At 45.1% G+C, this 27,519-nt stretch overlaps 1 protein-coding gene across 2 annotated transcripts in view; it reads left to right on the plus strand.

Annotated features, from left to right (window-relative positions):
* LOC138245726 (proton-coupled amino acid transporter 1-like) overlaps nt 1-27,519 on the plus strand; it is a 391,946-nt gene that overhangs the window by 264,250 nt on the left and 100,177 nt on the right. For both annotated transcript variants that reach the window (XM_069199585.1, XM_069199586.1), the window contains exon 10: nt 12,778-12,947. In XM_069199585.1, the coding sequence (XP_069055686.1) occupies nt 12,778-12,947 (170 nt within the window). The remainder of the gene's footprint in view (nt 1-12,777; nt 12,948-27,519) is intronic.

The following is a 27,519-nucleotide window of genomic DNA, read 5'->3' on the forward strand; positions in this document are numbered from 1 at the left end:
CGGCTCTTCTGTCCTCTTTCTGTACCTCCTCGAAGACTCACACGATATGCTCCTTCCGCCGGATAACCAGAATGCGGTGTACTGCTCAGCTGTGCACTCGCAAGGTCTCTCTGCCCATTGTCCCTGAAGCTCGGGCCTCACGCGGTACATGTCCGTGTTGTCTCTCCTCCTCTGCACCTCTGCCGCTCTTCTTCTGCACGTCTTTTATCTCCTTGCTCCCCATTCGCCCCACACCCCGCTGTCCGTGTGTTGTGCCGACTGTGCGTTCCCTCCCTTTTCACTACACTCTTAACAATGTTTTTGTGTCAGAATTTAAGCCTCATAACGAGTCTGCGCGGGCTACCTTAAGGCTTCACCAAGAGCCGGGGCAAGCACGGCAAATACTCTACTTCTGTGCAAAGAGAGCCTTGTGACCAAGCATGGCTTCAACTTGTGTTTCTTGATGCACCTGTAGGTGATCTTGGAAAAGAGGGCCAACTAAACATCGCAGCACACAGAACGAGTCTGTCTTCCTTTAGTTGCCCTTGTGAAGTAGGTCTAACACAAAGTCAAAAGACAAGTCAGAGGACACACCAAGCAAGCAGCACAAAAAGCCCATACATAGCTCCCTCTCAGCCAGATGCTGCTGATCCATGGGAACGTCGTGCAATCGGATGTCACTGCATTCAACTTTGTCTTGTGTGTCTGACTAGGTCCCAATGGCAAACTTGGAGCCCCTGTGCCACAAGTTTCTTGGGTCATATGTGACTCTGCAACAGTTTGTTGCCTTCACGGAAGCACAGCTGCAGATTTTTAAGTTTCTTCCGGCTCCGTTTGGTGCATCTCTAGCCTCTTGGAGCTGTTGTAACCTCCAGGTAAATTTCCTCAAGTGGGTCCTTCCTGCGGCACTGATTGACTTCAAACAAATGGCCTGCTCCCCCTGTGGCACTGGGCCATACTGCAACCACTGTGCCACAGGTTTTACCTCTTGGTCTTCTGTTGATACCGCATATGATTCCAGCTGCATGGCCACCACTGGCTTTGTGGCCACCACTGACTCAGGCTTCTGATCGGGAACCATTTTCAGCTGGAGCCTGCCTAATGCCTAGATGCACAATTACCAAAGTAAATTGTTGGCGTCGGCTCCCTCCAGTCCCTCGGTCTCAGCAACAGTAATTTTCGAGGCTGGAGGACATTTTTGGACAGGATTTGAACATTGTAGGCTTTCAACATGTTCCGCACGATGACGATGAGGGGATGGATAGTTTGCTTCCATCTCTTTATAAAGATGCTGGCTTTTAACTCAATTTCCAAAACACCAGTTGTATGGAAATCTCTCCAGAGTATGCTTTTGGTTCACCTTCACCATTAGTGCCTCCTAAGGAACAAAGAGCCTACTTAGCGGTAGTGGTTTACAGGGCTTTGGAAATCCTGGAATTAACCCATCCCTCAGAAGAGACTAAAGCTAACCTCGTGAAAACCTGTCTGTCTGGGCAGCCACTCCTGATCCTTTGCTGCTCTTCAACAAGCCCTGATTAAGTCAGTCTTGGCTGCTAGGTCTATGACATTTTCATCACCAGCAGTAAGTCGCCACATTTGAAGGTGCCACAGGCTAGCCCCAGGTGATCAACATTTTTGACACAACACCCAACACCAGAGTGCTTTGTGGTAGGGGCCTCCATTTAAGGTGCATCTGGATTCTTTTTCACTCCACTGTACAATTAATCAAGATGATTGGCATTATGGGGAAAGCGTTTTATTTTCCTAATTTGGCAGTATGCTCACAGAATGGTGTTTGTCTCCCTGCACCGTTTGGGACATTGCATGAAGGGTGTTGTCAGCTTTGCCAAGGGACATGCACAACACCTTCGAACAGACAGTCTGTGATGATCTGAATGCTGCTATGTTCTCATCTGCAGACTACAGATTTTACGCCCCCATTCTATGGGCATCAGAGTCATTATTTGACAGCATGATTCGATGCATTTCACAAAATTTTCAGTGGCTGTCCAGGCTTTAATTGTTGGATTTAGGTAGTTTGGTGAGAACGCTGATGTAGCCTTGGAGAAATTGAAAGACAGCTGGAGCTCCTGCCCACTCACTGGGGATACACTCCACTGCTTGCTTATTGCATCAGAGGTTATGGGAGGGATATTGCATATCACCAGGTTCAACCCTCTCAACCTACTCAGTAACCACCTCAGACTTTCCATGGTGCAAAGACAGGCATGATTCCAAAGGATAAGCACCAGCACTCATCCTTCCCCTTGGAAGGCATCGCTGCTAAATCTCTTTAGATCATCTTTTACTCTCATGTCGAGGCCAATAAGCAGCTTAATCTATGATTGGCTCTCTTAGTTGGGTTGTATTGTTTTGAACCAGTGGGACCTTCACATTATCAAAGTTAACTATGCTCTTCCATTTCTGGGCACTCTCTCCACCTTCCCCAGTTTACTCCACTGAGTCAGCAGATCGTGCCACAATTTTGAAACAGGAAGAGATAATGTTGGCTTGTCAAAGGGCCGATCAAACTGGTACCTGAGTTAGTGTGTTTCTCCCGGTGTTTTCTAGTTCAGAAGAAGGACAAGGGTCTAAGACCAGTTCTAGACCTCAGGCTCTTGAACTGCTTTCGCTAGAAGGAGTTAAAAATTTGACACTTTCTTAAGTTCTGTAGACCTTTGATCTTGAAGACCAAGGGTCAGATGTATCAAACATTTTTGCGAAATGCGTTTTGGTATGTAACAACTCCAATTTGCGATTCGGTACTTATTACCGAATCGCAAATTGGATTTGCGACTACATACCGATTCGGTATTAGGAAGGGGCATGTCAAGGGCGCCCCTTGTTAATACCAGATCGCAGAGGTATGTATGATTGTTTTGCGACCGCATTCACGGTCACAAAACAATCACAGTTACCACCTACTTCAAGTAGGTGGTAACCCATTCGCAAAGGGGAATGCATGCAAAAAGGTTACCTACTCTTAAAAAATTAAAAGAAAACTTTTAATTTTTAAGCACATCCCGTTTTCCTTTAAGGAAAATGGGCTGCATTTAAAAAAAAAAAAAAAAGATTTTTTTATTGAAAAGCAGTCACAGACCTGTTGGTCTGCTGAGTCCAGCAGGCCACCATCCCTGTGATTGTAGCCATTCGCAATGGCTCACAATTTGCGACCTACCTCATTAATATTAATGAGGTAGGTCCATTTGCGAGTCCTTGCGGATCGCAGTATGAAACTCCTGGAGTTTCATACAATCCAATATCGATTACTTAATTGCGATTTGCAAAGAATCGCAATTTGGTAATCGCTATTGGATTAAATGATATATCTGGCCCCAAATTATGTTCTTGGACTTTCAAGATGTGTATGTTCATTTGCAAGTTGTGCAGTCCTACAGGAAGTGTCTCTTCTTTATGGTTTGTTTACTGTACTCCCCTTTGACCTTTTTTAAGCCCCTTGGGTTTTTATGAAGCTCATGCCAGTGGTTTAGGCTCATCTTTGCAGGTTTTTCCGTACTTCAATGACTGGCAACTGAAGGCGGGCATGTTGCAGCTAGACTTGAGCCACTTTCAGGCAGTAGTGTTATTATTGTCCACCCTGAAGATTTTATCAACACACCCAAATCCTTTCTCCAGCCCATTGCAGAGGATTCCCTTTACTGGGGCTATTCTGGACACAGTTTCCCAAACGGCCTTCTTGCCTGCAATGAGGCGTCACTTTCAGACTAGGATTCTGTTTTTTCAAGCAAGATCTTGCTTTGATGGTGCTGAGGCTGCTTATTCACTTACCATTGTCGTCCTACTGGTGCCTCACGCCCATATGGTGTATGTGGACCTTTCAGTAGGATTACGGCTAAATGTGCCTTACTCAGGTGATGTCTTTCAGACAGAATTTGCATCTCCCACTACGTAACACAAGATGTTCGGTGGCGACCTAGACGTGGTGGAGGTCAGAGGTCTCTGATGAAGCAGCACTATCACATAAATCTTCTAGCGCTGAGAACCATCCCACTGGCCCTGAAGATATTTCTGCCTTAAATTGGGGCATATTGGTCTAGATTCTGACAGAGAACACAACTGTTGTGTGGAACTTCAACAAGCAGGGTGGTGTATGCTCTTGTACTTTCTCTTTGGAGACTCTGAGGCTTGTGGTTATGGCTGGCATGTCACAGGATTTCCGTGGTAGTCAGTCACCTAGTGAGATTCCTCAACATCAGGCCACAAAAACTCAGCAGATGTTTCCAGTCACGAGTGGCATGCGGAATCTTTGCCATGTGGGGAGTACTCTCAAGAGACGGAGTCACCACCACCAAAACTAGTAGTTGTCCAGGCTTTTGCCCACTGATTTCATATCCTTAAGGTGGGAAGCACCTTCTGCCTTCAGTGCAACTGGCCATTTCTACCTCTGCCACTGATCCTGCAGTTCTTGAAGAAAGGCAGGTGGGGCTGAGCAAAGGTGATTCTAGTGGCACCAGAAATGGCCAGTAGGGTCTGGTAGTCCAACTGCTGACCCTTCACTTTGGCAGCCTCTTTGGGAGGAACTTCTCTCCTAGCAGCAAGGTATCATACTGTATTTGAACCTCCACAATCAACACCTTCAGAAGACGTTTGCCAAACAAGTCTTAGAGAGGCTTACTGATTGGATTCAAGACCAGCAAATTGTATCTCCCTTACAGGCTGGGTTTCGGCCCAAAACTAATACTATGGACCAAGTTTTCAGGCTGTCATTACTGTTCTGGAAGTATGTCACCTTATCTAAGCAAAAACTCTATGTGGCTTTCGTAGACTTAAGATCTGCATTTGATCTTGTCCCAAGAGAGAAACTGTGGGAAGTATTGTACAAAATTGGTATCCCAGGGAACTTAGTGCATTTAATCCAAAGATTACATGAAAAAACATTTGCACAAGTAAGATGGGGCAATCAGGGGGAACTCACAGACAAAATAGACATCAAGAGAGGAGTGCGCCAGGGTTGCGTTCTTGCCCCAACGCTATTTACACTGTTCATCAATGAGGTGGTGCAAGTCGTGTCCAATTGTCAAAATGATGCCCCATCTTTGAATCACCATAAAATTCCAATTTTGTTATTGCCGATGATTCTCTCTTGATCTCCAGAACCCCTATGGGCCTCCAGGTACTCATGGACAAGTTCAGTTCGTTTTGCGGTGACTATGGTCTGGAACTTAACCATAGCAAAACTAAACTCATGACTTTGGGTTGTGGCCCCACTAAGAGATATTCAATATTTTACAATGGAACGCCCCTAGGTTTGGTAAGCTCTATAGATTACTTGGGGGTGAGAATTAGCAACAATCTGCATTGGGGGGCCCAAATTGACAAAAGTTTGGCTCGCCTGGTACAGTCATCTGGAGCCATTCTTCGTTTTCATAAGTCTACTTCCGAGAGAGTGATTACTCCAATTATTAAAATTTATAGAGCAAAGGCACAAAGTGCTGCGGTCTATGGGGCAGAAATTTGGGGGTCCTCAAACACTGGCAGGCTTGCAGTGGGGGAAAACAATTTCGTGAGGTCTACTTTGGCCTGCCCTCGCAGTACCCCACTGCTGCCATTGTTCTAGGACCTTGGCCTTTCACGCATCACAGATTTAGTTGCCCTACGACCTCTGCTTTTTTGGGTCCGTGTTTGGTCCACCCCTGAGTTATCTACATACAAGGAGTCTATCCAAGACATCTTGGATAGACCAAATGTACTCACCATTCCCTGGTTTAATCACATCTCTAAATGGTTTCACAAATTGGGTCTTAGTGAGCTATGGAGTCATCCAGAAAGTATAAGGAAGGAGCAGAAGAATCATTTGAAAACTGTATACTGGACTTATGTCAGGGAAAACTATCTGCTGTGCCCTACTCACGGCAGATTGACCTCACAATTTTTTGATTTTAAATGGTATCCGTCTTTTGAATCTTTTATGGATATAATTCTTGACCCATTAAGTAAGAGTTTATATATCCAGTTCAGATATGGTTGTCTGCCTCTCAAATCATATGGCAGTAAGTGGAGTGTAACTACAAGATCTGATTTTTGTCCGAGCTGTACCCATAATACAGAATCCATTGTACATTTTATGTTTTTATGTCCTGCCTATTTGATTGCGCGTCGAAAGTGGTTACGGCCAGTGTGTAGAAATATGGGGGTAAGACATTGTATTGTTGCCTTAAGAATTCTGATGAGGGAAAGTTGCCCCCCCTTACCCTGTGCGGTTAGTAAGTACATTACAGCTGCCTGGCATGTACGTATTAATCGCTTGGGGAAAGTTGCTGATGCGGAACTTACTTCAAAAATAAGGACAACATGAAAAATTGACAATGGAATGTTTTAGTCATCAAATCTTAACCACACACCTAGACTGGAACAAAACCCCATGATTAATTTAAATGACAGTCAGTAGGAGATTAGGTGTTTGGTTTTTATGTGTTTTAAGGCCGTAAAGGATGTTCTTTTTCATTCCTCTTATTTCCTTTTTAACTTAATTTTTACTTATCTTTTATCTTTTTACCGGTGGTTGTTTTGCTTTTATGGTTGAAAGTAACCGAATAAAGCTATGTATGTAATGTAAACACCTTTATGCAATGGGATTAAGCCGAACCAACTGAGGTCTTAGATCTACTGTCTGTGATGGTTTGTCATTTTGGCTGTTCACAGCCCTTCTACAAATCAGCTTATTCAGGTCACTGATCCAGGTTTGTTACCTGGTGCACAGAGAAGCAATTTGACCCTCCATAGGCTAAATTGTCTCATATACCTTTGTTTGTGGTATTGTTATCCTAGCCACGCTTTGCACTGGACAGAGGTGTTTATCACCCCATGCAACCTTCCTTTGGTTTGATTGAACCTCATAATTCAAATCAGCTGTTGTGATGCATTTTCTATAAAGTCTCTCACACATGTTCCCCTGCCCCTTTTATTGTTTTGTAGTGGGACCTCAGTTTAGTTGTAATGTTCTTGATGTGTTTTTTGAGGGGGGAATCTTCACAGTTGTTCTCTGAGACTCCTAATTCTTAAGACTATGTTTCTAGTTTCTATAACTGCTGCAAGCGTTGTTGTTTCAGCCTCTGTACAATACCTTTTTTGTTGTCTAACTGTCTCTTAGGACCGTGCATCCTTTTTCTCAAAAGCGGTCTCATATTTCCACTTCAGGCAGTCCACCACTCTTCCTGCTTTTTTTCTCCACTCTTCTTCTTTTCTCCACTCTCTTCTAAAGTGCAGGAGAGGCTACACTATTTGGATTCTTGGTGTACCCTTAGATTCAGCATTGATAGGACTAAGGAGCACCGAGTGAATGATCACCTGTTGGGTTTGCTGGTGCAAAGAAAGTAAAGACAATCTAGAAAAGAACATTGTCCCTGTGGATTGTCCTCTTCATTAAACAGTTTTATACTGTGTCCAAGAAGGAACCTCCTGGGGCTCTATGGGCTCATTCCACCAAAGCAAAGGCCTCAACAACTGCTTTACATTGAGCATTCCAACTTTCGGCATCTGTCAGACAAAATGGGGGCATCTGTCCGTACTCTCACCTAGTACAACTATATTAATTCTCAAGTCCATATGGAGGGCCATTTTGTTGTCCTGGTCCTGCAAGAGTTCCTGATGTAGTCCACTCTGCAGACCCACATCCTTGAAGGTGGGATTGTTGTGCTATTTATTCACAAGGTGAGACTCTGTGGTATGGACTTTCCATCAAATTAATTAGTTACTTACCTTTGGTAACACACTTTCTGTCTAACTGCTGATTCCTCACCACTGCCCACCTGCCATTTCTGTGAACTGGACTTTTGGAAATTAATAAGGGTTCAAGATAGCTTCCACACACTTCATGTCAAAAATCTATCCTGTTAGCTACGCTCCAGTTTCTTGGGCGCTGAACGGTGTAATGAATATACTGACATCATCTTCCAGGAGTGGTGCTTTTGTGCATGTCTATGTCATTATGTCTGGAGGTGGGACGGAGTCACAATGGTGATCGATGGCGCCGCCTATCAGTGCTGGAGCTATCTCAATAATTTATGGATCCCCTTTGGCACTTAGGAAAATTCGCCACGTGAGGAATCTACGATTAGATAGATAATGCACCAGAGTGTTACAGAAGTAAAAAACATGTTTGATTTTACCCATGTTCTTCTGTTCAGTTCTGCAAAGATTTGTAATTTAATGCTTGCTTGCGGCCAGGATTGTTTGCATTTTAAAGATACTTCACTGGCATTGGACTTCTAAGCCACTTCACAGAGCCGGGATTCCTGTAAATACTAACCGCATAAACCAGTCTTAAGACTTACCCGAGACAAGCACTGGGATTGTTTAGAAGACCAGATCGAGGCCATTCCCAGTGCTCACATCCTGCCCAGTGTTAAAAAGATTGGGGAATCTCAGGCCTTTGTCTGAAAAGTGTGTTTTGTCTACCTGATTGCAGATTTTGACCCTGAACTCCAGCAACACAATCTGCGTCATAATCTGCTGTCTTGCTTAGACACAAGCCACGTCTGCGGCCTAGCAGAATGACAGGGATTCCGTGCAGTTGCATGTGAGCGCTGGGTGTCATCCCTAACAGACAGGATCACCCAATCCTAATAACCTTTAGTGCTATCTTAGCATCGAATGGTGGCAGTTCAACCTGTGGAGCACATCGCTGGCTCGCCATCTTATGTTTCTGCATTGGAGGACGAGTGTGGCTACTGTGTTTGCCCAGGTGCTCTATAATTCTCCGCACCGCACCAAGTACTACCTGCAAAATGTGGCTGATTGTGGTACTCTTGCTGCATACATGCCAGCATTTTAGAACAGGAAAGTGGGAGATTTGGAAACAAAGAGGCATTTGCAGATGGGAGACAACTGAAGTAAAGCATTGTTTTGCTTCAAAAGTCAGGAGTCTACTGCCTGAATCGTTTTGTTTTGTATGTATGTTACTGTACCCTCACCTCTCTCTCCAAAGAATATGCGCTGAGAGCCCAAGTGAACAGACAGGTACTTGTGTGTCTTCTCTCATGGGGTATTTTTTGGGAGACTTCAGCTCCATGGACCTAGCCTGCTGTTTGCTGACATTGTGGCATCTACTTAACGTTGAGTACATTGCATAACATTGGCCTTTTTGTTTCTTATTGGCCCATACCGATCAGCTTTACCCCCCTTCCTGTTTGGAGGCATAACTTGTGACGCATAACTTTTGACGCTTAAGAGTTAGATACTTTTGTTCATTTTTTCAAGGGCTCACTGTTTACAGTAGTATACTTCCTGCATATTAAAACAGACAATCCCTTCATATAACTCTGGACAATCATTTAATCGCCCTGGTAATAAATGCATATTTTGTTTCGACCTTTACACTTATTTCTGTCCTGATCAGTCATTACTGTCCAGAGCAATGCATGACCTTCATCCACTAGTGAATTAGAGCCCTCAGCAGCCTCAGTTGATCAACCCCACAGCGCGCAGAGGTGGTACTCCGGGCTCTATGCACCTCTCTCCGCTCTTGCATTGGAGCCATGACCTTTTCATAGATGGCTTCATTTGCATTACAAAGCAACCTTTGGGACGAATAACTTGTTGGGATTGATTTTTCGCCAGCCAATTCATTCCCCCCAGAGCTTTTTCAGCGTTTTGATCATAACCCGCCAGTAAAGCCATACAACCCCAGTGTTGTAGAGGATCATCAGAGATTAATTAAGCACACCAGCTGTGAAGTTCTTCAAGGTCGGTTGTATCAATAAATAATACAATTTCCATATTTTTGTCCATTTCAGCTGCCTCAGTCAATAGAAATGTGGTTCCTTTCCCTACTCCCGGCACCTTCTGCCTCATCCCCCAGTGCACCCCCCGCCCTCCACGCGCCTGTACCCACGCTGACCTTTTACTGCTTGGTATGTAATTGTGGTGTTCATAGTTCACCCAGGGCACAAGATTTGAATAATGGTAAGTTATAGCCATGCCAAGATGGTCCTCGGTGGCTCAATTCAGAACCCAGCAAGCTTTTGTGTTGTGACATCGCTGGTAAGAAGAGGTGCTGGTGAGGCCAGTGCCTGATCTGTAAATGTATTTGCCCTCCCTTTGTGTTACACCTCCAGTAACCGCAGCAGCCAGCAAAATCAAACACTTCCCCTCGGCCCGGGAACAGCAATGTTGTTACTGTTTAGATTTCACATTTCTCTTAATCTTACTTCCCCTACAAGAGTATTTGCTTTTTCCAGGATGGTGTTTTTCTAGAGTTTTTTTATGCAACATATTACTCATGTGTAGTGCATATGTGTGAAAGCAGCTACACCTACAAAGCTGTGTGAGTTGAGGGTGTGGTTGGGCCACAATTGAGAGCTATGGGCACGCTCTGCCCCAAATGTTTTACAGCTGTATGGCATGCTTAGGAGATCAGTGGATCAAGGATTGTTACCCTCAAATCATGAGGCAATGTGCCTTAGAGACAAAGTTCAAAAACAGCATTTCAAAATAAAGTCAAATAAGAAAGGATTGACTCAAAAAGTGAGTTCTAGAGTGGAATTTAGGAACACCATGAAGGTTTTAAAACATTCAGAAAGCTACAGTAAAGAACCAGTAAATTGCAGATTCAGCAGATCTCATTTAAATGCATAAAACCATTGCCCTGAAGGCCCTCAGTAATAGGACAATGCAGAATAATAATCAAAATCAGAAATAGACTAAGTTGCATATATGCAGCAAAATCAGTAAGAAATCGGAGGGCAACCCTGGTAGCATGGGAAAAGTCTCTCTAGAGTTCAACTCCAAATTCAGTGGTTTATATAGCCATTTTCCTCCCGAAGCATTAGAACTGCAAACTTATCATGGTGTAGAAAGAATTACATTTTCAACAAATCTATAGCGTTTTTAAATGTCACATAACCCTATCACCTTATTACTAACCAACTACATGAATATTGGTTCAGCCCTTCTGACCTAATGTGATCCGGAGGTGTCAGATCTAACTAGTTACATAAAAAACATTGAACCATAGTGAATTAATGTAATACCGCATGCAAGCAGAAGATCCATGGAAAAATGGTTTACAGTAGGCACTCGAGCAGGCTTTCTTTGAGAACAGTGTCATTCAGAAATCAATCTTGCTTCACTATGTGCAGCAGTTTTTATAAACAGAGAATACACATGATGCTGTTTCATCCGTTTTCAACATGATGGTTTTAAGGCCTAGTTATAAGCCAGGAGAACAAACTTCAACATGTCATAGCTCATTTATTTCAACAGCATTAGCTTCATATCAGAATACACTTGCGAACTCGAGTGTAGAATTGCTCAGCACACTATACACATTTTGATTTAAATGCATAAATGCTTTCTCAGAGCTGTTCAGACCGAACACAGTGCTTATTTCTCACAATGCTTGTAAGTGGCTCATGAAGGGATTTGGAATATGTGCTCATTCAATAGTTGTCCTCTTTGTAGAGTGGGCAGAGCAATGGTCAGATGTAGAGGAGGTACACAACTGTCAAAAAATTGACAGGGTGAACTTTGAAGAAAATGCAGAATGTATTCATAGAGACCTCAACAGAGTACAGATTTGGTTTTGCATTCTTTGTGTGTTGGGATTAGTGAAGTGAAGGAGATGCAAGGCAGTATGTGCAGGAGATAGTGGAAAGAGCAGAGGGTGCGAAAGAGGAAGGAGATGAAGTGTGAAAAATGCTGGTTGAGCATTTCAGAATGACATGAGGAGAAAAAGATTTTCTGTGTCTACCAAATACACTGTAAAAGAGAGTTTTTTGAAGTTTAGAGAACAGTGGTGATTGAGAAACTCCACACCTTGAGTCTTCTTTAGACCATGGTAATGTTTAATTGACAGTCTGCTTTGAATGTTTAAAGTACTTTGTCTATATATAACACATTCACACAATCTTTACAAACGCCTGTTGTAGGTGGCCCACCAGTGTTTTTTTTAGCTGTAGCCCCTTTAAATCAATTCTAAAGACGGACCTGCTGTTGTGTCTAAGGTAGTAATAATGTTTCCAGGCATTCAGCGACCTCTCTGATTTACTGCCATGGCAGATGTCCTCAGCCAGTGGGAGTTCCTAGGTGTTTGCACACAATCACACAGTGTGGAATCAATTCTGAAAGTAAGCCAGAGGCGGGGTGGCTGTGGTTGACCAAAAGGCAGACATCATTTTTGGGTGGTTCAAATATGATAAAGTGCGGTGCTGGAGGACAGAAGTAAGGAGCAATGCAGAACTGAGTGGAGGTCTGAGAACTTGAATAGCAAAGGGCTTCTACGGTGTGGAATTGCAGGTCTCTGGATGGGCTTCAGAATAGGTGGAGGTGCTGCAGGTTAGGTCAGTGGTGAAGTGCCAAGCAATATTTTGGCCCCAGGACAGCTGACGTGCAGGTTAGTGTTCAGGAGCGTTAATAGAGCTGTGTGTGGCTGGCTCAATTACTGGGATAGCAAAGAGTAAGTCTTTTGATCTGTGTGTGGTTCTAGTACTGGAGAAGCTGTAGGCACAGACCAGGACTGAGGTGGGTGCATGGGCGTAGTTAATAATGGTGCAGCAGCACCAGGGCACAGGAATCAGGTGGAGCCAATATATAGATGTTTTTACTATCAAGTTAAAAGTTGTTGGGCAATTTTCCTCCCGGGCTGCAGGACATATGACACCCTAGCTTCACCACTGGTGCACTGTCAAAGAGTGTTATGCGGTACCAAAATAGCATTGTAGTGGTGCCTCAGCACAAAACTGAATTGAGGTGCATCAGCAGAGTTGTGTGTTGGTAACCAGAGTTTCGCCTTAAGGTAACTCTTTGTTTCCTCTGTATAATTTATCTCTTTGTCCTCAGGTTCTACCAGTCAGTGAAGATCCTTTACTCCTTTGGAATATTCATTACCTATGCGCTGCAGTTTTACGTCGCGGCTGAAATCATCATCCCGAAAGCAGTGACATGTGCAGCAGAACAGTGGCGCAAAGCAGTTGACTACATCGTGCGAGCGCTGCTCGTGTGCATGACATGTGAGTACTGGAATGGCAGTCCAACCCAAAAACCTTTGTCAAACGGATTACGCCACTATTGTAATGTAGAATTTACATGGCGCATCATACTCCATTTTGGAGCGCTAGGGTGCATTTTTGGAGGGTTAACATGATACACCATTGGCAGGGCATGATTGTCAGTGTTGTGTCTCTTGATATGTTGTGCGGGAAGTGTTTTTGTGTCTTGCATGAGTGACAAGAGAAGTACTCTAATCTTGTCTTGAGGTGTAGTGCCCAGCTGAGTGATGGAGGGAAGTGCTGTGAGAGATATATATGCAAAACATAATTGTATTTTCTTAGCTGTTATAATTTACTCTATTGGTCTTGTGTTTTGTGGTTTCATTTGTGTCAGATGTTGGGGAAAGAGGCAGGGTTTTATCTTTAATGAGGTAACCCCAATAATATATGGTATAAAGTAGCCCCTGCCATACATTATAATAATATTGCAATTCACCAAGGAGTTCCATGACCATATAGAAGAATTAAGGTTTATACAAAAAACACAGCTGTCTGTCTTATTCATCTACATAGCCATAAAACTCTGAGAAGGCTTGCATTATCTTTACAGTGTACAGCAGTGGGTACTTTATTCCTTATAATACATGGTCGCACCATTATCCTTCCCTGCAAACCAGTTAAACCCTGATGTCTTACTCATCTACAAAAGAGATAGGATGTTTAAAAACATTAAGAATAAAAGTAGAATAGCTAGTGCAAAATTAAACACACCAAAAACAGACATTTGTTGCAAAAAGATATGAGCAACAGTTTAACACGTTGGAATACCAAAAACTCAGTAGTTCAGAATTTGTAGAACCATCCAGAGAGATTCCTATAATTACGTAAAGCTTGCAAAAAATAAAGATGTTAATTACAATGAAAATAAAGATCGACCTTTATATAGAGATTGCAGGCTACCATCTACTTTAGAGATATTGGACAACTACACATTGAGCCTTCAACAGAGTACAGCTTTAATTTGGCATTTAAAAAAGGCTGCATCTGGCCTATGTGTGAAACGAGGAAGAAAATTAGTTTGAAGGATGTGTCGGCTTTGAGTGTACGCCTCATAATTCGTGGACTTCTCAGCAGTTGGACAGGAAAGCTACACCCATGCAGCCCTGCCAGCCCCTACTGACTTAGGGATCATACCCACAAACCTTCAAGACTATTTTATGGTAATGAGCCCTTTGCTGCCACAACTGAAGCTACACCTATAACCACCAGCCAATCAATCTGGTACACTAGATTCCCTGTGATTGCATTCTGTATACCATTGAAATGCTTTGGGATCACGGACAGCACCCATGGACTCCCACTATCCCACCTTTCCCTCGATTCTAATTCTTCCTCTGCCTAGAAACAGGCATTGGCAAAGCCTTTAGGTCTGATTTTATTGTGTGATTTCATGTAAAGACATGCTTGCACGCATATATTTATACATCCATGTGTTAGCTACATGCTAGTGTTAAAGTGCTGACAGAGGGAGGAGTCAGTAAAATATGTCCTCGTGCATTGCTGTGCATGATCAACTTTGGGTGTGGAAAGGTACAACAAAATAACCAATAATCATAGGTGAAATAGAAATACACCAGAGCCGTGCTATAACTGACAAAGTCCAAAGACGGAAAGAGTCTGGTCAAAAGGCCAATGGGTGAAAAGGGTAGCCCCAAAGCCCATTGAATGTATAGTGGAAACAAGACGTCTGTTTAGACACTTGCACTGTCAAACCCTTACCTAATACGTAAATGTTAAAGCAATTTCTGATCCATACATACCCAGGCACTTCATCATGATCTGTCTAACCCCACAGACTTTCAACACACCCCATATTTGTATATGAGAAGTTTTTATTGAGCTGAGAGGACTGACACTTAGGTGTTTTGTCACTGTGATTGTCCACACAAACCATACCATCATTGCTGTCTTCTAGTTTAACGCCTATATCCTAGCCTCTTTAATCAGTTTTCACCACTGAGATTTTGTAAATATGCCTGAATTTCATCCATCCAACACTGCACCACTTTACTCCATTGTGTAAGTCACAAGTTCAATTCTCCCAAAAGCCCATCAGCCTTTCATCCTTCTAAGAATTATTAATTGAGTTGAATTACTTTGGGCAACAGTGACAGCTGTTAATTGTACTGTTAAGAAACACCAATAACCGTGATTTTAAACACGTTATTTTATATGTGTATTTGGGCAAGAGTGTAGCCTGCCCCACTCTTCTCAACTCTACCTCACTGTACCGAGATGTATAAGGCATTCAAAGAAGCCTCTTTATCCTAGAAAATATTTGCAGACTTTACCTCGGAGAATCAGAAGTGACATATCATTGGGAATACACCCTGTTCTTTCTTGAGCACTAAGCATAGGCGAGACCTTAAGTAATCAAAAAACAACAACAGGTTCTGCAATCCAGCCCTGAGTTTGGTCCTTTGGCGAGTATACCATTAGCCCTGCATTGCTCGGGCTAACTTTAGATTCTTCTCCTAGACAGACTTTCAGGGGCCCAAACCAGTGCTTAATTTGTGCTTGTTGTTTCCGGTGCTGAGCATCGGCACTTATTTTTGAGGGCCGGGGCTTATTCTTCTGCCTCAAGCATTTGCTGCGAGAAGAAGACACATTTGGGAATGACGGAAGACGAGAAAAAGGAAAAAGCGTCACAAAGGTAGAAAGCAGAAAGCTGCCAAAGTGAGCTGAAGGGGCAGGGAGTGACTTTAAATGGATTGAAGAAGCCCGAGATGGCTTCAGGATTACGCTGCCTCAGTATACGTGCTCCACATTTAAATGCAGCAGCCGCGTGTTCAAGAGGAGGGCTTTGGGCACCGGCACGTTTTTATTTACAAATTCAGCACTGCCCCACACAAGGTATCACAAAACATTTTGTGAATTATTCCAAGAAATATGTATGCTCTGCTTATGAATGTATATCTCTCAGTGCTTCTTTCACTTCAGATATGAGTACTTGAGTTGGAAACCCTTATCCAGGGCTGCCTGAAACACACTTATATGTGCTAACTCGTTCTTAACTTGGGACTATGACTCCTAGTGTCAGAACCGGATACAGGTTCTATAGCTGTTAATGAGCACGCAGATACCACACAAACATACATGCCCCATATGTGAAACAAATCCTCCTCTGTGTGCATAGGCCCTTTAAAAATGTTCTTTGTGAGTTACTCAAGGTTTCCTGTGTATAAATCCTTACAGAATTTGCAGAGAAGCTACGGTTTACTTTGTGTGTGAGGGAGAGCTATGATTATGTTCGAGTCTGCAGGCAAGTGGTCTGATTCGTGGTGTAAGAGGTTCATCGTTTAGCAACAACTGTGTGGAATCCGGTACAAGAATGCCCCTATTCAGTGTATGTGATGAAAGGACTTCAGCTGGGATTGGAAAGTGTGGACTAAGGCAAAGGTTGACACCCTGCCTAGAAGGCTGTTCTGATGCCAAGTCACCTAAGATTTCATTTGTACACGTTTGTGAAGAAGATACTTGCATTGTTGTAGAAACGTAACGACTGGCATTGTACGTAACAGAGGGTACGAAGCTTTTTGTTTTTATCTGTGAGAGACGTCTGACACCAGTAGTGAGAAAAGGGTCAGTATTTTTCTGACATCTGGTTCCAAGTGCCATTAAGGATACAGCCCTTTGTAGGGTTGGAATTTACTCTTTGTCTGTATCCTGGATTTTAGAGTTTTATTTGTAAAATTAAAATTGCGACTATATACTGCAGTTTTACGTGTATTTAATGATTGCTAATAAAGAATTAGTTTTTAAAAAAGCCAGTTTTATTGGACTTCAATTTGAAGCTTCAGTGGTAATCCAAGGTTGTCTAGTGTCTTAACAGTGTTGTAGAAATGGTTAGTGTCAGTTGCTGACATTAATTTAGCTGTGTATCTTGGGTGATGTTTTGCTTTGTGAGGGGTCACTTAGTGTTTCCATATGCAAAATGAAAATCATTGTAAGGCCCCATCCTTGACTGCTGCAATCAAAGCGATTTACACGAGCTGATTTGAAAATATCCTTGCCTTTCATCCAGGAAAGAAGTGAAACAGGTAAGCACATAACTTGATCTGGTAATGTGGTTGTAGAAGGTACAAAATAGCGCTTGATTGACAGTGATTTCGAAGGTCCCAGAGAGGTATTGGAGGTTGGGGTCACCGTTGTCCATTGTCCATGACTTGATTGGCTTCATTTATAACGCAGAGAATCAGAAGTCATTGTTTGTGGTCGTGAAGAGGATTGTGGTTGCCTCTGTAATCCTGGAGTTAACGCCAACACGCATTCAAAGATTTTGCTGAGAAAAAATAGTGGACTAATCCATATGTATCTGTTTGGGTTTCATTAACTAGGTCACCTGAGTGCAATTACAAAGCATGCTGAAAGTCATTCAAAAAAGTGTTTGTGGAAGGGGAGAAGCGTGGCAGGGAGTGTGCATTTGTGAATGATAGCTAGGCAGTCATTGGATTTGTGTGAAACTATATTGAAGGATACTTGAGTTCCTGGTATGATCTCGTCAAAAAATGGGGGGTGACAGGTAGGGGTCTTGAGGACTTGTTTATTGGCCACAGAGGATGTGAAGGCTGGGATGTGTGATGAGATTATAGATGTACAAATCATTTTTGCAATCTGAAGAGATAGCATGCAGTGGTTTGTGAGTAGCTATCACGGGACAATGTGGATTAAATTTAATGCAGTATGTTCGAGTGGGTGTTTAGATTTGTAAAAGCAGTAAAGCATCAGAAAGGGAAGAGTAGATTTAATGGCTTTGTGGGTAGGTGAATCTTGCTAAAATTGTGGCCAGGGTTTAGTGGGTGCAAGAGATATCACTATGGCACTCTAAGTGCTACGAGGAGTTGCGCTTAGCTGTGGCCGTCCTTGACAGATGGACAAATAGGGAACTGGAGTAGTGATGTAGAGGCCAAATTCACTGTGACTGCAGGTTAGTCATTCACTGGTAAGTGGGCACCATTACTGATGCACTCTTGTTGTTCTAAAATGTGTGCTTATGTAGGAAAGTACCCTCTTTCTTGGCATGGCTGCCCTCATTTTCTGCCTGTTGTCAGTGTGTTTGACTGTGTTCACTGGGATCATGCTAACCTGGACCCCAGTGATTATGCTCTCTCCCTTCTAACTTGGTAACTTGGTTACTTACACCCTACATTTGTCATACTGGTACCCCCATGTAAGTCCCTAGTATATGGTACACACGTATCCAAGGCATTGGGGCACCAGGGGATCCCCATGGTCTGCAGCATGCATTATGCCACCCATGGGGCAGCCATGCAAAGTGTATCTGCAGGCCTGCAATTGTAGCTTGCGTGAAAGGGTGCACGCACCCTTTTCACTACAGGTCACTGCACCAGTTCACTGTAAGTCACCCCTATGGCAGGCCCTCCTAGCCCAGAGTGCAGGGAGCAAATACCTGTGTATGAGGGCACCCCTGCACTAACAGAGGTGCCCCCACGAACTCCAGTTCCATTTTCCTGGACTTCGTGAGTGCGGGGACGCCATTTTATGCGTGTATTGGACATAGGGCACTACCTATGTACAGCTACATGATGGTAACTCCGAACCTAGGCAGGTTTGGTATCAAATATGTGGAAATCATATCACAATACTGTTGCCAATATTGGAAGTATGATTCCATGCATTCTGGGGGCTCCTTAGAGGACCCCCCAGCATTGCTCCTACCACCTTCTGGGGTTTTCCGGGCAGCCCAAGCTGCTGCCAACCCCCCAGACAGGTTTCCGCCCTCCTGCTGCTTGAACACCTCAAGCCCAGGAAGGCAGTACAAAGGATTTCCTTTGGGAGATGGGGGTAGCACCCTCTCCCTTTGGAAATAGGTGTTACATGGCTTGGGAGGAGTAGGCTCACCAAGCCACTGGTATGCTTTGAAGGGCACATTTGGTGCCCTCCGTGCATAAACCAGTCTACACTGGTTCAGGGACCTCCAGTCCCCGCTCTGGCTCGAGACTGCACAATAGAAAGGGGAGTGACCACTCCCTTGTCCATCACCCCCCAAGAGGTGGTGCCCAGAGCTCCTCCAGAGCGTCCCTGGGTTCTGCCATCTTAAATCCAAGGTTGGCAGGGACCTCTGGGAGCATCTGAGTGGCCAGGTCAGGCAGGTGATATCAGAGCCCCTCCTGATAGGTGGTCACCTGCCCAGGTGACCAGTCCCCCTTTCAGGGCTAATTAGGGTTTCTTCCTTGGGTGGGTCCTCAGATTCGGCTTGTGCTTGCAAGATTCCAGCAGGACTCCTCCGCAACCTCTATTTTGACTTCTAGCCACTGGAACTGCGACTGGACCCTCCAGGAACCGACAATCTGCTTGCATGACAAAGACTCTGCTTGCAACATTGTTTCCACTGGTTCTTCCAGGTTCTTCAACATTTCCCCAGCTGCGCATCCTCTGAGGGCGGCAAGGCTTCAGTCTGCACAAGAACGAAGAAAAAATCTCCCTTGGAGTGAAAGAGTCACTCCCCTGCATCCGCAGGCACCAACTGCAACGAAGACCGGCTGTGTGGATCTCTCATCCTGAGCTGCGTGGATCCTACATCAAGGGTGATGGTTCGGAGTAGTCCTCTTAGTCCTGTCTGCCAGCTGTCCAACTTTGGTGGAGGTAAGCCCTTGCCTTACCACGCAGGACCGTACCCCCGTGCACTGAGTCTCTTGCAGCTACCAAAGCTTGTTTGTTTCTCCTCCAAGGGATCTTAAGGCTCCGTGTAGCCCCACCCCTCAGCACTCCTTCTTGCGACGCACAGCCCTCTGCGTGCTTCTCCTTCGGCGTGGGACCCTTCTCCAGTAGTGCTGTGAGGGCTCCTCTGCGACTCCTGGCTCGTTGTCCACTGGGTCTCCTGTGGGGATTGCCTCTTCTTCTTTGGACTCTCTGCCTTGCTGAGGGTCCCCCTAGAACCCCCCCTGTAGGTTGAGTCCTCCAGGATCTTGCTGGTCTCCGGCAGCTCCACTTTTGCTTCACCACAACTTCTGCCTTTGCCAAGGCTTGTTAGTGGCTCTTCCACCCCACTGGCCGACTGCAATCATCCATCCGGTGTTGGACGTCGACTGCATCCTCCAGGTACTCAGCCTATAAGTCAGAGGGTCCTAGGATCTAATTCTAAACTTAATACACTTCCATCTTCTTTGTTCCATTATTATATAATCCTAAAGCTAGTGCAGTGGCTACCTGCTACCATTATCATATACGTCTTTAGACCCCCCATAGGTTTATGTCATTTTGATACACTCACTTTAATAGACTGCTGTAAGTGAAAAATGATTTCACTTTGTTTTTATTTTTTTTTAAATCAAAATAATGTTAAAAAAATCATACAGAGTGTATTTAAGTAGTAGAATATGTGTTATTTCTGAATCAAAATAAAAATCACAATTTTATGTCATGGCTAATTGTAATTCTATAATTGCAGCCTACTCAAAAAACTCATGCCTTGGTGAAATCCATGTAATTAAAAGGCTAACATTAATTTGTGTTTAGTTATACCTTGTATTGTTTTGAAAGGCCTCCTGTAAGACTGCTTAGTGTATGGCCTGCAAAAATACATTGAGTAAATTATACAGAGTCTGAGGCTTTTTATCAATGGTATATATGCCTTTTTGGCATGTTAAACATCTTCTTACGAGGTCTTCTTGAGTATAAAGCTATTTTGCCTTATTGCTCAACAATTCAAAATCAGTCAGGCTGTCATTGGATAAACATCATTCTTATTTAGCTATTACATCTCCAATTTATTTTGTATGGCTTGGCTTGACCACACAGCTGTCTGCAAGACCTATTGTTACTATTTTCTCACAATAAATGTTGCATAGGGTTTGCCTCCACCCAAAGTTGTATTTCCCTCTCACATTCTACTGTTAGTTGGTTGATGTATCATGTCGCCTTCTAGGAACTTCTTCCATTGGATTGCATGAGAAACTGTTTTAAATCTCTAAAGTACACTCAATCATCATATTGTTTGTCACCATCAGCCTTTTAACTTCTATTTGAATTGTGGGCAGAAAACTATCATTTTTTCTGCCTTTTTGCCCAGCATGATCAAATCCAGTAGAAATTACTTCGATGTGTGAATGCAAAACATTCAAACAGTATTTCTGCATGCCTGTATTTGCATCCGTTGGCACAAAGCCAAAGCTGTTGGTGCTACCAATGCTTGTTTTCCGGTGCAATGAAGCCTCAGGCTTTCATTTAATTGTAGGGGCACGTCTGTCCTCTATTTCATAGGCAGATTTGTTGTATCTATTCATTCTATTTGGGACAACTAACTCTGCCTCTTCATCCAGGGTATAGTTTGATCTCATTGATTGCTAACTGAATTCTCCTACAGGCCAGTCAGTGATGGTGGTTCTTTCCAGTACTGTAAATTACAAATGCATTATTTATTGCTGCATGTGGCAATTTACTATTCTAGGCTATAAAAAGATGCAAAATGTTTGCGTCTCTTCTAAATTGTTTGTGCCAATTGAAATAACTGCTGCTCAGCGAATGCTGCAATTTAAATATGAAATCTGTGAAACAAAACATTTTCATTACAAATAAGTAGTCAGTCTTTAGACTTAGAATAGAATATATTTAAATATTATTTTTTTCCTGCTTGGATTGAGGAAGAGCTAGGTGTCTGCACACATTTCTAGGGGCTTTTAGGAGAACAGAGATATCAGTCTTAGGGTGAACAGTCACTCTAGTTATTTAGGCTTGCGCTTGCCTAGTCTAGTATGGCCTAGTGTACTAGACTGCTTACTGTATGGCCTACACAATCTTATTTGGTGTCAAGCCTTTACACTGGTTTACCACAACAAGTGAGCGCTGGAGCCTGCCCATTGTTGAGCTTTATTTTAGGATACATTTTGGGCATATGGAGAATGCAAAACACTGCATATTTTGATCCAACATTTCTGGTGCAGTTGCAGTATGACAGATTTGCAGGACATGTGCATAAAATTATATGAGACCAGTTATGTTAAACTAAGTAATGCAGTGAAGAGAAATACTTGGCAGATCTCAAATGACTCACAGCAGAAATACTCTGAGAATTCCTCTGGAAACTGAGGAGGTTCATTTTAACACTTGATCCTAACACTTTTTATGAATGCTAGAGATATTCTGCTGGTCCATTGTGAAAGGATGGTGCACCATGTCCCCCCCCCTCCTCCCCCCCCCTCCCCCCCAATAGGTAAGCACAGATATAACTCATCAGATTACTCTAAACCGTGGTTGCAGTGTTTTCAAATATAGTGCCCACATAGGTCTTTGTGATTTTATGCATATAGTTGGTGAATGGCCTACTGGCCTCACCTTTGCAGGGCTTTGCAGAGTGTCTATTCATTCATTTGATACTAGGTAATTTGCTGCATTTAGTTCATATGTATACTGCATGCATGTATGGTAGTGTATGTTTGATTAGCAAAGGTGTGTGTGTAATGGATGACTATGGGCACAGTGCAATCCTATTTGTATTTCCACTATAGGCATTGTGTACTAAATGGAAGTTAGTGGTAGCCTGCCATACAAACAGTGTTTATTGCTGACATTGCTTAAGCTTGTAGGAGTCCTCAGACTTAAAAACGTGGTATGAATGGGGACACTGGTCTCTTTTTAGAAGTTCAGGGGTAGGCTTTTTCCTGGTCCTGTTTTTGGTTTACACCAGGTGGTACCTGCCATCAGATTGTTAGGTGGTGTGGGAGAACAAGCAACAGTGGTTTCTTCAGAAGTGCAAAGTTAGTCTTTGAACATGACCTGTTATTTTATTTCTCATGAATTACTACTGCCAAAAGGCAGCCAAGTATAAAGTGAGGATGCCTCTCTCTCTCCACTGATCCCATGTTTAGGTTTCTCTGAGTAAGAGACTCTCAACTTCACCACCACATCCTGCTGAAACTTGAAGGCAAGGTCTGTGGCTGGCCTGTCTAGAGAAGGATACACAAAATGGGAGAGCCACAGAACATGGTATAAAAAGAGGACTGAAACCTCGTCAATGTTCAAGGACTTCTCACTTACCAGCAACATCTGATAGAGGCTTCTAGTTGCAAATTCCTTAACATAGAATTTGCCCCATGTGTCATACTGGATCTGGAGATTTTTCTTCGAGCAGTACCCTTGCGTGCCGTCAGGTGGCGTTGGTTGACTCTGCCTCTGTCGTTGGCATCGTGGTTGCCATGACGACGTCGGGATCGTACATAGATGCTGCCTAGCGTCATGACGTCAGTTCTTTTCTTTCTGCGCCACACGCTGATCCGGAGAGAGCTACCCTGGTCTTTTTTTGACCAATTTTGACACTTTTGTCGAGTTTTTTGGTGACTTTTAGTACGTCGAGGATGTCCCCGAAAACCGGGTTCAAACCATGCGAGGACTGTCACTGCATGATGTTGGTGACAGATTCGCACCAGGTCTGTTTATGGTGTTTGGAGCACGACCACAACCCAAAGTTGTGCTCCGAGTGCCGGGCCATGCATCCGAAGGCTTTTAGGGAGCGCTCCCTAAAGCTCATGGCGGCCCGACGCTCAGCTCTGCATCGCTTCTGGTCTTGCTCGAGAGAAGGTCTCGAGACCCCCCGCGGAGTCACCACCATTCGTCTTCCTCCAAGTCTTCGGGTCAGTCTGGTAGGAAGAAGAATTCTTTGGCATTCTTTGACTTCACCCCATCGCTCCGCTGATGCGTCACAGTAGGAGCATCGATTCTCCAGGCCTCTGTCCGCAGAGCCTACTATTAGGTCCGCTCTACGCCTCTTCGCATTTCCCGGATCAGCCCCTGCCCAACTGGAAGAGTTCTATGAGGCCATGCATCTCATATTTGGGCAGTCTGACCCTTCTGCAACGCCTTCAGGGCCTGGGGGTTCGGTTTGGGGCTCTTCGGGTTCGGCGCTGGCGGCTTTGGCCTCAGCCTCCAAGCGATCCGTGCCGACGCCGGTCGTGCCACTGCAACCTTCCCCAGTGCCAGCTAAGTCGTAGATGCTCTTGATGCCGGTTGGGCCCATGATCAGCGTAGACCCAATCCTAATTCCCGACAACTCGGAGCTGGAACGGCGTCGGCCTATTCCTCTTATGCCTTCAATGAGGCCTACTCACCCCAGGTCAGATTTGGACACTTTTCCTATGGTTACGAATATGAGGAGGGACTGGAGGGGTCGCTGGACGCTTATGAATACCAGCTAGATGATCCTAACAGGGACTGGGCACAGCAATTGGGTAGAGACTGTGGTCTATATACTTCTCCAGATGCTGGCATGCTTTCTCCTCCTACCGTGGCTGCGGCAGATGGAGCCTCCTATTCAGTGGTGGTCAGTAGGGCGACTGACGTCTTTGGCCTCGAACTGCCCACTGTAGTGGTCAGGACTAATCTCCTGACGGAGGTGCTTTAGCCTGGGGCTTCCCCATCGGAGCCTCTCCTCCCTTTCAATGAAGCCCTCACTGATGTTCTATGTCCTTCTGGGTATTTGGTCCAGACCCAGCACAGGGTTCCTGTGAACAGGACAATCGCTCGCCCCCATCGGCTAGCCCAAACAGCCCTAAATTCTTGTCCCAACACCCCACTCCTTGTCATCCAGACACCCTTATCATCTGGCGCATTCTCATCCGCTCCCCCAAATAGGGAATCAAAGAGGCTGGACCAATTTTAGAAGAAGATGTTTTCTTCCTCCAGTCTGGCATTGCGGTCAGTGAACACCGCATGCCTTTTGGGCCGTTATACCCACTCCTTGTGGGATATGGTCACGCAAGTCTTGCCGCAGATCCCAGAAGAGGCCCGATCTATCGTCTCCCAAGCTGTTGCTGATGGGAGAGATTCGGCAAAGTTCACTATTTGCTGTGGGCTGGACACGACCAAAACTCTGGGTAGATAGGTTGCGACAACAGTGGCCTTGAGGTGCCACGCCTGGTTGAGGACATCTGGCTTTTCGGGAATGTCCAACAGACCCTTATGGACATGTCTTTTGATGCCCCCCCGCCCCCTTCTCTTTGGGGACAAGGCGGACTCGGAGCTTGAGAGGTTCAAGGAGTCCCGGACTATGGCTCGGTCCCTCGGCCTTTTAACTGCCCCTCGTCTCCAACAGTCTACCTTTCACCCCTTTCGTGGCCACGGAAGGGGCAACATGTGACATCCCTTTCCCAGCCGCTGTGCAATCCACGTTACTCAGCCCCTGCACGGGGGGACGCGGAATCCCATTGGCTTGTGGGACAGGGAACCAGAGGTCTGCCTAGTTTGCCTCTGCCCCTGCTGCCAGCCTCCAAGCCTTCCTTGTCTGCCCCCCCCATCTCAGACCAGTTGGTGGAAGGATTCGCCATCACCTGCCCCACTGGGAATCCATCACAACAGACAGGTGGGTTTTGCAGATCATCTGAAGGGGCTACTCCCTCCACTTTGAGACTGCCCCTCCAGCCATGCCTTCATCCTACGGCTGCCTACTGGAGGATCATCTGGCACTTCTCCGTGAGGAAGTCATGGCTCTCTTTGCCAAGGGAGCCATAGAAAGGGTCCCTGCGCATGTAGGCTGTGGTTGTTATTCCCGCTACTTTCTGGTGCCCAAAAAGGACAAGGGCTTGCGTCCTATCCTAGAACTTCGGGCCCTCAATCTCTTCCTCAAGAAGAAGTTCGAAGTGCTCACTCTGGCTCAGGTTCTGCATGGTAGCTATGGATTTACAGGACGCTTATTTCCATATCCCTGTCTTGCCTGCCCACAGATGCTACTTTCGATTTATGGTAGGTCACAAGCACTTTCAATATACTGTGCTCCCATTCGGCCTTACCAGTGCCCCTCAGGTGTTCATGAAAGTTATGGCAGTGGTTGCAACTCATCTGTGCACGTTAGGGGTTTCAGTCTTCCACTACCTCGACGACTGGCTGTTGAAGGCGGACACGCAACAGAAAGTCGTCTCACACCTTCAGACTACAGCGAACCTCCTGCACATGCTGGGATTCACTATAAACATGTCGAAGTCACACCTGACTCCCTCTCAGACGCTCCCTTTCATTGGAGCTGTTCTGGGCACAGTGGAGTTTTGGGCCTATCCTCCCGAAAAGAGTCCAGGATATTCAGGCTATGATTCCAATGTTTCAGCCGCTATCCTGGATTTCGGTGAGAATGACTCTGAGGTTGTTTGGCCTCATTGCTACCTGCATCCTGCTAGTGACACATGCTAGATGGCATATGCGGGCTCTGCAGTGGGACTTGAAGTTCCAGTCGGAGCAGCATCAGGGGAATCTCTCTGGCATGGTCCAGATCTCAGAGAGGACTGTGAAAGATCTGCAGTGGTGGCTTTCGAATCAGGATTGGGTCAGTGGCAGATTACTCTCCCTTCCCCAACCAGATGTGACAGTAGTGGCAGACGCATCTCTCCTGGGATGGAGTGGCCACAAGGGAGAGGCAGAGATCAGAGGTCTCTGGTCTCCAGCGGAGTCTGGACCCCACATTAATCTTGTGGAGCTCCACGCGATCAGGCTTGTATTGAAAGCATTCCTTCCCTCTCTCAAAGGGAAGGTGGTGCAGGTGTTCACAGACAACACTACCGCCATGTGGTACTGCAACAAACAAGGCAGATTTGGGTCCTGGACAATTTGTCAAGAGGCTCTGTACCCCTGGACACGGCTGGCACACCAGGGCAATTCCCTGGTGGGTCAACATCTGCCAGAGCAGACAAACTCAGCCGCCGATGCATAGTTGATCACGAATGGGGTCTCCATCCAGAGGTGGCGCAAGGTCTCTTTCAGCAGTGGGGAGAGTCCTGGTTAGATCTATTAGCCTATGCAGAGAACGCGCAATGTCAGCTGTTTTGCGTTTTGGAGTTTCCAAAGCGGCACACTCTGCAACGTTTTCCATCTCGAGTGGAACTCAGTCCTCCTTTACGCCTTCCCACCTATTCCACTTCTGTCCAGAGTTCTGAAGAAGATCGAGAACAACCGGTCCCAAGTAATCCTCATGGCTCCAGAATAGGCACAGAAAGTATGGTATTCAGAGCTGCTGAGCATACCTGCAACTTAGGAATCATCCTCTACTCCTACTTATCCATGAGCCGCCAGGTAAACTCTGTCACCTCCTCCTGCTGGCACACACTCAGCAAACTTCGAAAGATCTTCAGATGGATCCCAGCAGACTGTCCCAGGACAGTTACCCAAGCCTTAGTCACTAGCAAGCTTGACTATGGCAACGCCTTCTACGCCGGCACCTCAACTAGGAACATCAAAAAACTTCAACTCATCCAGAACGCCACTGCCAGGCTCATTCTGGACCTCCCTTGCCGAGAACACATCTCCCAACACCTGAGGACCCTCCACTGGCTACCGGTTGAGAAGCAAATCACCTTCCAACTTCTCACCCACACGTACAAGGCCATACACAATGTAGGACCAGCCTACCTGAACCACCCTGTCTCCTTCCACATCCATGCCAGATCCCTCCGTTCCACCCAGATGGGCCTGGCCACCGTCCCTCGCATCCTCAAAACCACCGCTGGAGGACGATCTTTCACCTACACTGCAGCAAAGAGCTGGAACAACCTCTCCCTGCACCTCAGACAAAGCACGTCGCTCACCATCTTCAGGA

This window comes from Pleurodeles waltl, chromosome 7 (genome assembly GCF_031143425.1).
Source record: "Pleurodeles waltl isolate 20211129_DDA chromosome 7, aPleWal1.hap1.20221129, whole genome shotgun sequence".
Taxonomy (NCBI): domain Eukaryota; kingdom Metazoa; phylum Chordata; class Amphibia; order Caudata; family Salamandridae; genus Pleurodeles; species Pleurodeles waltl.